General features: G+C 41.5%; 1 protein-coding gene across 3 annotated transcripts in view; it reads left to right on the top strand.

Moving 5' to 3' along the window:
• The window catches only part of LOC6039195 (fibroblast growth factor receptor homolog 1), a 52,220-nt gene that overhangs the window by 14,593 nt on the left and 24,894 nt on the right, over window positions 1-12,733 (top strand). For all 3 annotated transcript variants that reach the window (XM_038266602.1, XM_038266600.1, XM_038266601.1), the window contains exon 2: window positions 496-850. In XM_038266602.1, coding sequence (XP_038122530.1) covers window positions 733-850 — 118 coding nt within the window. In that variant the 5' untranslated portion in view covers window positions 496-732. The remainder of the gene's footprint in view (window positions 1-495; window positions 851-12,733) is intronic.

The following is a 12,733-nucleotide window of genomic DNA, read 5'->3' as shown; positions in this document are numbered from 1 at the left end:
TTCCGTTTGAGCGGTCGAAACAAACTTCTTGAGTTCGTTATTACAGTTCTCAAGTGGTCTTCCTGTGGTTGATCGAAGCAGGCTGAGGTAACTGACATTAAAATGTACCAAATTTGTTAGATATTTCCTCTCAAACATGTTTGTTGTTTTTCAAGGGTCCAAGTGGCCATGGAGTGGATTTCACATGAGTTTTCCACGTGCTCAAAAATTGAACGTTTGTGGTCGCCTTAATGTTGATTGGCCTTGACGTTTCACGACCTTGGGTCTTTTTGTGGTCTCTATTGCAAGTTGCTGCCCGAACCTAGGGGAGAGCACCCAAACCTATTTTTACTCCAAGGAACCTTCCACTCCAGGGTTCGAACTGACGACGTTCGGGTTGCGGACAGCTTAACCATTCGCCCAAGCCTTTTGACAAGCAGCAACTGTCAAATAAAGCATGCCAATTGAGTCCAACATCAACTAACAGTATTTTTCCATCTTATCCGCCGTTTTCAGGTTACTCAACTAAAATGTCTGACTAGGTCACCGATCCCGACGTAATGCCATCGATAGTGCTAATTTAGGTGACAGCTAGTGCCAAAAGTGGATATGGAGGCGTGCAACTGAACGTTAAGTGTACCCGACGACAACAACAACAGCAACAAAGTGCAATGTTTTAACCAATTTGACTCGCTAAAGAGTGTTGTAGCAAAGTTGGCTAGCAAAGAAAAAAAGAAGAAGGAAGAATCCAAAATGGCAAACCAAGTGCTAACCATTGTGACATTTACGACGCTGCTGATCGCGCGGATTGAACCCGTTTCAACGTACAAGATCTCATCAGCCGATCCGGACGTGATACGGATAAATCTCGGTGAGTACATTGTCTTTCCCCTCGGCACTTGTCTTTTTGACATTTGGATACACTGTTACCGCGGCTTGCTAAATTTTGTTTAAATTTAGTACAAGCTGCGTAACAAATGTTGAAATTTCTTTCGCAAATGTGATTTTCTTCCAATAACAGAATGACACAACACCAAAAATCATTCGAACCATCAATCTTACTACTGTTTCACAACCTGATCCTTGTTTTCACAACTGCGACTCGTCTGTCACTGCAAACAGCGCGTTTTTAGTGACATTTTTCTACCTCATTAGGGATCTCACCAGCTCTCTCTCTTTTTAGTTTTTAAACCTGAAAAAACACACCCATTTCCGAAATCCGCCGAAAAAAAGGCACACAACCTAATGACAATGTTTTTATTCCCGTCAAAGTATCCCAACGGGAAAGTAGACGATCGCTCGTTTCCGTTTGACGAGAGAGAGAGAGAGAGCTGCGCCAAAACAGCCGTTTTAAAGGTCCCCTTCGGCCAATTAATGATCCTTCTGGGTTGTTTTCATAGGAAAATCGGTCAGCGGTTGTGAAACACGATCATTTGGTTGGGATTTTGAGGGTTTTTTTGTGTGTTATTCTTGAAACCATGCGAAAATGCAACGCGTTGGCTAGCAAAAGGCACATTTTAAAAAGTCTGAAATTCGATCGCGCCGCTTTGCGGTCAAAGTAGGCGTTGCTTTAAAGTTTTCCCCGCTGCAAAGTGGGGGCAGAAAATCTCCTGGAGTGCCCTATGGGTAGTTGAATTTTCCGGTTTTTAAGTTTTAGCAAACTCAGACAAACAAGTGGCTTCACACAGTAAAAAAAGCAACATTTCAAACATCATCGGCTTTTCCATGAAAGTTCTTTTCATCGTGTAACGAACCGCACGTGTTTCGCTAAAAGCAAATTTAAACGGGCGCGCGTTGGACGTGAAAACAAATCGTAAAGAATATTCGACGACTTGAGATCATAAAAAAGATTATTTTACTTCGGCTCACGCAGGAAAATCCGGCTCGAGGATAAATTTCTGTACGCCCCCAAGTGGTTATTTTGGTGTAAGTTTCCGTTAAAAGCGGTGGAGGGAAAACAATAGCTAAATTTAAATCTAAAACACAATTTATGCATGCCGGATAGACCCTTTTGTCGAAATTTCACATGCAAATTTTGACAGTTAGCAAGTTTACGTGGGTTGCTTCAAGGTAGTTCAATGTCAATCAACGGTGAGGTAAGGTAAACTCTGACTAGCAAACTGTCAGATGAGGCACGCCGGTCTTTAACTTAACTTGAAATACTGGCATCACTGCTGTCAAACTGACAAATCCGGTAATGCTTGTTTGATATTAAACAAATGCGTCTTATTGAGTTACACTACAGTGCTGCCAGTTTTTCACTGAAACAATGCAGCTTCTACATTTGGGACGAAAAAATGTGTTCAAATTCGCGTTAATTAACAATTTCGTAGAAGCAAGGTCCTTCAAAACCCGCCCAGAATAACAATCCCATTGTCTACGCCAAAGCCCGTTGAACCCTCCCATCTGACAGACCGTGAAATTAAATAAATCAAACGCGCCTCATAACGTCGCAATCTTATCCGAGTCGCGGTTGAACAAAATTTGTCAACAAAGAAAAAAAAAAACCAAAACAACCAAACAAACGCCGAATTGACCTACAACAAATCTGGCAAATGAAAACAAATCTCTTCTCGACTGCGCGGCGCGCCGCGCAAGAGGAAGAAGACGATGCCAAATTTCGCCAGTGCTAATTCCAAAGCAAACAAGGAATCATACATGCGTTCAGCAAATAGACGAGCAGGAATGTTTTGACACAAAACAGTGGTTCTCTTTAATGTTTTGGGGGGCGAATGTGTGGCCTTTTGGAGGGACCACCATATGCGCCGTGACGGCGCAACAAGTGTTTTTTTGGGCGAAAAGTTTGCGAATTCGTTGGAATTTCTTCAGTTTGCAAAAAAACGAGAAATCATGGCAATACTGCTGTCAAATGACAGTAAGCTACACGCTGATGGAAGTTTACTCAGTTTCCAGTGAGATTTGTGTTCAGTGAATGTTTAGCATTTAGTCTTTCTTCACAGGAAACAAAATTGACCGTTTATCAACTAAATTTTAACCTTACTTAAACCTTGTGTTGGAAATAGTTTTCGTGAAATTTGAGTTAATTCTTTCAGCTTTTTACTTTTACTTTTTTACACACAAGGAAGATGTTTTATGTCGCGAAATGCACATCCACATCGTTCTATTTCTGTTTGCTCTTGAAAACTTCCCTTTTCGTCGGAAGCACTCTGTCTGATTATGGTTCTGGCAAAAGCGCCCTCAAACAAAAAATAAAACATACAAAAATACAATCTTTTCTTTTGCCGAACCCGACTCCCAGACAGATCCCTGCATAATTGGAGCCATAAATTACGGGCTGGTTCGCGACTGCTTCTACAACCCTGCCCGTTGAACCCGGTCGGCTCGGGTCTCCTGACAGATTTTTTACGATCGCTCGCCTTTAATAAAGACGTCTATTAATATGTGAAACCCCTTCTCGGCTGGTTTTCATCTGTGGAACGTTTTTTTACTAACTGACAGTCACCGACGCCGCCGCCGCGAATTGTGACTCCATTGTTGGAGTCTGAATCATTGACTGATGCATCAACTGGTTTTAACAGCTGGACGCAGCCCGGCGACAAACGCCACCTTTGGGAACGCTTTTGGCAACACTGCAGCAGTCTGACTAGTGCAACGATTTGCTGACCATTGGGGGACCACCCAAGCGATCACGGGAACGGATGTCTGGGAAGATTCTGATGCACACCAGACGAGATGTCGAGAGATCGGCAACAAGAACGAGTTTTTAATCGTCTGTCTATGGGTTGTTTAATGGGTGTAGCGATGGTATATATATAAACCCTTCGGAAACGCAACATTATCCAGATAGCAGTAATTGCGCAATGTGATTGCGATCTATCCTCGTTACTGCATGGTCTGTTGCGCTACAATGTAAATATTTCATTTTACTTCATGAATTTGCGTTCTTTCCTTTTCTTTTCTGCATTTTATCTTCCAACTCATTTCTGAGTTGTTGCATATAAGCGTGTTTGTTGACAGATAAGTACGTCATTGTTTTTTTGCAAGCAGTGGCATAACCAAACTTTTCGGCATCTTCCGCAAACAATAAACCAGCACAAAGGCGATGCCGGATCTTTTTCCGGATCTCTTAAGGAAAGGATCCAGCAAACGTTTGCGGAGAGTGCCGAAAAATGTCAAAAAAATCACATGATGATCACTCCGACTGCAGTGCTGCCAAATCAACTCTTCCATGATGATTCAAATTCTCAAAAAAATGATTCAAAAATAAAGATTGATTGTTTCTGTGTCAACCAAGCTGTCATCAAAAATACCAAAACAAGCAACGCTCACTGCGGTTGCGACCCCTTGTATTATTCTAATCGACAATTTTGCACGTTCATCTCACTTCTCGAAAGAAAAAAAAATAACCACAAAGAATCAACCGCAGCGGGAACGTGATTTACAAACGACCTCTGGTCGGCGATTCTGCAACATTCTTCCAAAAGCCGATTGTTTTGCTTGTTTTTGTTAGATTTATCGCTTCTCTTTCAAATAAGCGTGTAATGGTGACCGACAGACAAATGGCAGCACTCACCTGGGTTTGTGTTTACCGTGTAGGTGGACGTCAAATTTTAATGGACTGAACTGAAAATATTGACGAAAGTTGCAAGTGCGGGACTATTTTTGACGCGGCTTTGTCACGTGGGTTGACATTAGGGGGCTCCACCCTTAATTTCAGGTGTGTTTCACGATAAAAATATTCCGTTATTAATGATGGCCATCGCCTGATGAGGTGGTCAAGGTGCGTTCATGGTTTATTTTATGGTTGTCTCGTGCTGAAACAATAAATTTTCTGCTTAATCGGCGAAATTAAGTGCAAACGGTGATGGATTTGCCAAACAGTGAAACAAGGTGGGTGTGGTTAGATGAAAAAGCGTTACCGGCAGCACTGCTGTCAAAACTTGAGCACGCTTGTTTGAAAAGCATCAACACTGATTTTGTCCAACTCAATTTCCAACGAATGCCACACGGAAGCGTAGATCTTGCCCATCACCTACTTCTTGGCAACGGATCGCGCGTTTGTCCCAGCTTGCGTCAATGCCGGTGTCCTTGGAACCCGCCCATAATCGGTCCCATAAGCGACGCCATTTTGGACCGTACGGCCGTAAAATCAGTCATTTCCAGGCGGCGTGACGTGAATGCTGCTACGCTAGAGAGCTCTCTCGTCCGCGTATACTCCAGAATAGGCCTAGTACCTTTGCTGGGATTCCGCCCTGGGGCCCCCATTTTTGGAGACCGATGCCATAATTGACGCGCTGCCAACGGTTCTCACACCTGCGCGTGCAAACGCATTCCATCAGATTGTGGCTAGAGCGCGCAGAAAAAGCGTCTGACCGTGACTTGAATTAATGCAATGACGTCGAAGCCGCGGTCTGGCAGCACTGGCACTTTGGGCACCTTATTAAACAGATTTGCGCATACGCCTCCACACTTAAACGCTGGTGATCGCCGCCGCGCGGCGAAGAGCTATTGCGAACCTGTTGAAAGATACCATTTGAATTTAATGTTTCAATTTAGTCGGCTGTCTGTTAGGCGATGGGCAGAAGAAGATGCTAAAAAAACATCCTCACAGCAGTGCGCGCGCCACTTGATCATTCCCAGATAAAACCTGACTCATCGCAGATGAGCGTGTAATTGAGTGTGTTTACCCTCGGAAATTGAAACTGATTGGTGTTTGCAGAGAACATTATGTGACCTCAGGGAGGTACTAATTTTAGCCATACTGGCAGCACTGCTGCTATAATGACAGATGACCATTTTCACGCCGCACCGAATCGTCGTAAATCAACTAATGGAACTCCGCGTTGCATTTGGCCACCTGAATGGTGTAATAGTTTCCTTATACACGGGAACGCCCAGGAATGGTAAACGATTATGGAGGTGTACGACAAAAATGACGGCGCTCACTTCCGGCAGCAATGCCAACTGTCAACGATATTCTCCTGCTGTTATTTCAACTTTTTTGAACATCGATTGAAAGGCGATAATTTGCATTGTTTTCGAACGTCGTTCAATTAAAGCTTATTCGCTTCGCTGACAGGAAGCCACTTCCAGAAACAAATTCCAAGAAACGGTTAACTCCCGTACCCGGAAACTGCAGCGTTGTATATGTACTCAAGTGCTGTGTTTGTTCTGCGGAAACGCTTGGAAAACTAAAATTAAGCCATTTGAAATTGAACAGACAGGCTTAACGTTCCAAAACAAAAAAACGACAAAACGACTCGACCTGGTTTGGCAACACTTACCAAACGTCAACGTCGCTTCAAGTGAAAATAAACAAAGCTTTTAGGGTTATGTTAACGCGTGCAACATTGTTCGCGTCTGTTTGTCTGTGCGACCAGGGAATTGCACAAATGCAGCTCTGCTAAGTAGGCGATGGGCGCGCTCTTGAAAGTAAGTGAGCACTTTGGAGAATGAGGGCCCCGTCATAAAAAGATGTGTATTTTCTCCTCAAGTGCTGCCAACTGTCAGAAGGTCGGTCATGCAGTAGGCTGGGGTTTTTTGCAGGGAAATTCATTTTGGAGTGTAGCAATTTTACAAACAAGATTTGGATATTGATAATTTAATAGCTACGTACTGAGTTGAATACTAGATTTCCATGTGAACTGCACTGCACTCTGAATTGTGGATTAGGGATTCCCTTCCAAATTGAATACTGAACATTACACTTCACATGGGTTTGACAACCTCGTATGAGCATTTTGACAGCTATTTTGCAAATTTTGAGTTTCACAAATCTCGAAGTTGAAAACAATAACATTTGTTAAATAGTTACTTGTTTTCTTTGAATTTGCTTAATAATAGTTCAAGCTGTCAATATATTTATGAGGCCATTTTAAGGGCTACATACAAGTAGAAAATCACAAAATTTCATATCACAGAAAATTTATTAAATCCACCTGAATGATGATTTTCATACACTACTCAAAGTTTCATAAAGATATTTCAAGTTTAAACTGAGTAGGAAACAATTTAAGCTCAAAATTTTGCCATGCACAAAGCGAATTGTCAAACTTTGTGAGCGTTTTTCTCTAAACACCGAGTTGATTTACGGGTGCCACGATATCTCGAGATGAGATGGACCAAATTGGCTGAAATTTCGGGTGAAGCCTGTCAAGACATATCCCATGTGCATGACGAAGTCCGATTTTTAATTGTTCCTTAAAAAAAATCCAAAAATCAAAAACTAAAGTTTTTTTTTTATATGAAAAAAATCTTTTTTTTTTTTAAACAAACATTTTGAAAATTGGCCTTCGCCATGCATACGCAACCAGTTTAACGGGTCTTCACAAAAATTTTGAGTGGATTTGGTCAAACCAGTGTTGAGATATCGTGGCATCCGTTTTTTTAAACTGCCAACTTGAAATAGCTATATCTCGGTAAGGATACATCCAAATGTCTTCAAATTTATTTTGTTGATAGATGAAAATGTATACTTTAATGCTCTGAAAACAGATTTAAAAAATGTTTAAGCGTGTGCTCAAACCAACCACTGGTATTTTTGTCGATTTACATGTATGCAACCCCTTAAGTGTTGTTTGCAGATATTACGATATTACAGATATAATGATATTAGCCCCGCCCGTGTGGATCAATCGGACCGCGCACTGGACTCACAATCCAGAGGTTGCTGATTCGAATCCCGCTGCGGGGGCTCTACAATTCTTTGTGAAAATATGGGTATGCGGCGCCGTCGTCAATGATTGCAGGACTGTCAGTTCGTTGTGAACTGCTCATTACAATTCATAGTGAATTTTGTTCATAACCGCACACTGAATTGTGTATTGAATTAGATACTAGATTTCAATCTGAATTACATTAACTAGATTTCGTAGTGAACTACGAAATCGAAACTACGACTACTGATTTGAAAAAAGCTGAAAATTAAAAATCAGCACTTCTGCACTCCACAAGTTTCATTTCATAAACTTTTTTTTTGTCTTTGCTCTTACTCATCGTTCCGTTGCAATCTTTACGATGTTCGGGTTCTTGGAGGTGTCGCGTATCCCTCGAAGTCGTCTGCTTTCAACGCAACGCAGACGCTGCGCAGACTTAAGACAAGCCAGGTCCCCGGCAAAAGTAGGTATTATGCTCCGGCGACAGATGGATGCCACATGGGTGCTGTTTTTCAGTGCATCGATTCTTGTCAATATGGGGACGGAAAGGAAGTTGGTGTGTTTTTGAAGTTCTTGAAAGGAGTCGTTTGAATAACAACAGTTGACTTTATTGGAGTTTTGTGTTTTTTTTAGAACTCTTGACTTCAAATATCTTTCATCTTACCTTTAAAATTGTTCATATTGTTGCTCGAATGTCATCGTTCATCAATGTTTACAATGCTAAAGGTGCGACAAACAACGCAGAGTTGCACTCATTTAGCTCGTTCAACCTCAGTTTAGGTTTCCCAAATTACTGCCAAAACTCAACATAACCTCATTCTCCTGCCACCGGCAAACCATTATCTTGGCGTGTTTCAGCAGTTTTCAAAGCAAATCATGCCAAAATCCGCCGCCACCGAAAAAAAGTGACATTAATTGCGGACATTCCGGCCGGCGCGTATCACGCGAACATCGCGTTTTTTGACGACCACGGGACGTGGTTTCGGATTTCTAAACATGTGTCATTGTGGCGCACACAGGAATTCACGCCAGGCAGCGTGCGGCGGAACTTTTATGCTTTTGGCGCATTCCTGACGTTTGTGCAAGTGTCACCGCCGTGTTGCGAGCCTTTGTTATTGGGTGGGGACGATTTGTTAGGTTTTTTTTTAATTTATTGTTTTTTATTTTGATATTGCAAAAACAGGGTTATTTAGGATGTTTTAACTTTTGGCTCGACTTATTTTGTGTAATTTTTTTTTCAGAATTTCATTGAAAAAAAAACCTTTCTTTTTTAAACCAAACTAATGACAAACCACCCTAAAAATGCATTCTTGTGGCTAGCCAGAGATAATCCGCGATAATTAGGTTTCGAAAAAACGTGTTCACAAAAAGCCACTTGTCACAAACGCGAGGTGTCCGCTTTCAGTCCGCGGTGGTGACGTTTAATCACGATCTGTCACGACGTCGCGTGACAGACACGTCGCAGACTACTAGACGGTGGAAGCACAACAATTGCGCCAAACCAGTGTGCAGACAAAAGGGAACGAAGGGGTTTTGTGCGTGCGATGACGACATTCGCAAAACTGTTGACAGATGGCGGTGATTTACGGCGTGGTTTTACGTCAGGTAAAGGAGTGGTGAAACCGTTTTTTTACAAGATTTTAATGTAATTATGACTTTTGTTGATTTTGTTTTAGTTTTATTTGAATTTTCAAAGAGACTGTCAACAGATACATTCAAATTGCAATTTATGTTTAGTTCACAGCTGAATAAGGATTGCGTTACTTAATGGTGACTGACATTGTGCTACATTTATTCAAAGTCATCAATATTGAGGTGCGGTCAACCTTGACTGTCAAAAAAAAGTTAACGAAACCATTAAGATTCGGAGAAAATCAGTTAAATAAATCTTCGTTTTTCCATCAAACAAGAGAGTAAACATATTTACATCAGGTGACCATAAATTAGCAAATGAAAACAACATTGGGCGTCTGGGTCTTTGTCAACGGGTTCCACGTGCATCGCCACCTTGGATGTTCTTTCCTCAATAAATTTGTATACCACTTTCCGCCATGATTTATCCTATTTTAAACGTGTGCTCCCCTCCTTGGGGCCCTATTAAACTCAAATTATACGAATATTACATGGTGTTTCGCTTGTAAATCGCACACAAAACGTGTCATATTATGATCTACACCGAGCTCGCTTGCGTCCATAAATCATGCGCGGCTGCATCCCACCACGAAGTCAGTCGGGGAAGCTGAGCATCGTGAAGAGTGTAGCTACCCCTGCGACCTAAGACGGCTGTGTGGACAACGGCCGATGCGTCGACGACGACTGATCTGCGTCGCGGATCTTCCCGTCACAGACAAACGGGCGCAAATCTGTTTTGAAAATTTATCAATCAACAATTTAACGGTCAATTTGAACGACCGCTGAAACTCACCACGGCAACTTCGAATCCACCACAGATCGCGTTGCACTCGTTTGACAGTTGAGTGAAGCTGCAGCCCACATAAAATTCTCACTAGATGGCCCTAGTAAGGAGTAATTGATCAAAATTCTATAAAAATGTGCTATGGTTTACGTCTTTTTGTTTGTGTTCCTATCGTTCCTATGGTAGAATTTGGTAGACCCCTAACGGTAGCAAGTGCTACCTTTATTGTTGTGCATTTCGAGTAAATTTTGAATGGAGCATTTCCATTCGAACAGTTTTTGCTTTTTTCTACAATGTATTTCTTATGGAGCGAACTGTCAAAAGCTGCTCTATTGCGGGTACTCCATTACTTCCCAGATTTTGTTATCTGGCAAAGGAGCACCCGCCGTTGAGCAGTTTTTGCTTTTTTCTACTATGTTTATCTTGTGGAGCGAACTGTCAAAAACTGCTCGACGGCGGGTACTCCTTTGAAATTGTTTTAAGCAAAAATCAGATTTGGCCGAAGTACAAACAAAATTAAAAAATATTTAATTCAAGCAAAACAATTTAAATGTGCTAATATGGATTTATAAACAAACATTATTTCACACTTTGACGTAAGCTGCATACCGTTTGTTTATACATCCACATTGGTCCAATTGGGTACTAAAGCCCTATGTAAATTTTAATGTACAACCTTGTGTACAACGGTAAAAAACACGATTAAAACCATTTCTGATCACTTTTTTTCATTTTAAGGCAAACAAAATTTTGACAAGACAACATTTTTTCGATGGATCAACTATGGTCCCCTTGGGACGAGCTGTCAAGTAGGAGCTTTTCTGTCAAGAAGGACCGCAAGGTTAATTTTTCAAAATTGATTTAAAAATCCATCCTAAACTCTTTGTGGTTGTACAAAGGGTCATTGTACTCAGGAAAATAAGCTTTATCGCTGTAAACAATAATATCAGCAATCTAAGCCTCATTTTAGGACCCAATTGCTTAGTTTTGCTTGAATTTGACTTTTTTTCTTTATTTCTGAAGACTTTTTGCTCAGTATCATGCATGGATTACGTTTATTTGAGGTTGGACGAATTTTATTTAAAACTCGATTTACTCAAATTTGAGTTGAATTTGCTCTAAACATTTTCAACTAGCGTCAACAATCTGGAAAAACAATACAAGGAGAGTGACACTTCGCTGAATCAGAACCAACAGATTTTTGAATAATTCTGTTGTGATACATCAGTTGATTTTTGCGTAAAATGCGTTGCCAGTATTCTTTGAATATTAACTTTTCGTGATTTGAAAAAAAATCCTTCAAACTTTGATTTGAAAAATAAGTCAATTCGGCCATGATTTAGAACCTCAACATCCCGCTCAAAATCCCAAAAAGCTCGTGCACATTTTATTAATTACTCCATTGAAAGGTTACTGCACCTGCTCGAAACATATTTCCCTCTTCTGCGTGCAGCACAAGTGTGCACAAATTTCACTCCCCGGCAAACGCTGCAAATATTCATTCATAAAACGACGAGAACTTCTTCCCAGTCTCTAAAGTTGTTGCCCCTCGAGCTGAAGTTTATGTTTGGACTTAAAACGCGGCACCGGAGAAGAGATCGCATCGCAGCATCTTTTAGAGCGATGCTTATGTTTGGATATGTACTCGTACCTACTCTCTGAGATTCGCCGAACGGAAATGACATTCAATTAGTCTTGTAGTCATTACGGGAGTGTGCGTGCTATGCGTCGGGGATAGGGCAGTCGAGGATTAAAGCAGAAATTTGAAAAATAAGTAATTTTCGTTTAAAAATGTTGTTTGTGAAAATCTTTAGTCTGCACAAAATACCCAGGAAACCGTCAACTTGAGCGAATCTGTGAGCAGAGCAAAGTCACGCACAAGCTGGACGCGAGGTCAAGCAGTCTCACTAATACATCTTCACTAACGACGCGTCGTGTCGAAAACACGTTGAACACTAATACAACTTTATTTTTGACAAATCGTACCACAAGCAGACAAATATTTTGATGTTTTATTTCATGTAACCCACAAATGCCCGTTTTACCCCGTTGATCCTAACCTGTCCTAGTTCCCCGCTACGAAAGCAAGAGTTTCACGTCGCAATTTGGCAAAAATTATAATTTATGGCAGTTCTAAATTTGTCACTCTGCGGCTTGCTGGCCGCGCTAAACGCAGCGAAATCCTCCGCAAAAAAGCCGAGGTCGTTCCCTCTATCATTCCTAGACGATTTGGAATCCCAACAATTACGCGGCCAACGCCAACGGGACGGATTATTTCATTCATTCCATGCTTGTGTGGGAAGATTATCCCGCCACCGAGAAATTCAGACGACGACGAGCGCCATATTGAATTTGTTTATCCGGAAGTGCCGGCAAACGTAGAGAAAGAGAGGGAACGGAAGTCGATCCAATCTTCAAAGCGGGTTGCGCGGAAGGCTTTCAATTCCTTATAAAAATAAATTAATATGCAATAATATCTACCCAAAAGGGCCCCCCGTCTTCGGTTTATTGCTGAGTGCGGGAGTTCCTTACTTTATTATCTTTCAATTCACGACGTTCTGGCCAGAACGGTTTCTTCCCGGCTCTGTTGATTGGACGGAATTGCCGCAATAAAAGGAAACTTTGTGTAAACATTATGAATAATATCTGTCAATCTGGGAGGACGGACTTCCGCGGAACTTGGACATTCTGCGATCTTGATTTTTCGAGACAATTCGGAGAA

The sequence above is a fragment of the Culex quinquefasciatus genome, chromosome 1, assembly GCF_015732765.1.
Source record: "Culex quinquefasciatus strain JHB chromosome 1, VPISU_Cqui_1.0_pri_paternal, whole genome shotgun sequence".
Classification (NCBI taxonomy): Eukaryota; Metazoa; Arthropoda; class Insecta; order Diptera; family Culicidae; genus Culex; species Culex quinquefasciatus.
This window is presented reverse-complemented; position numbering and strand designations above follow the sequence as displayed.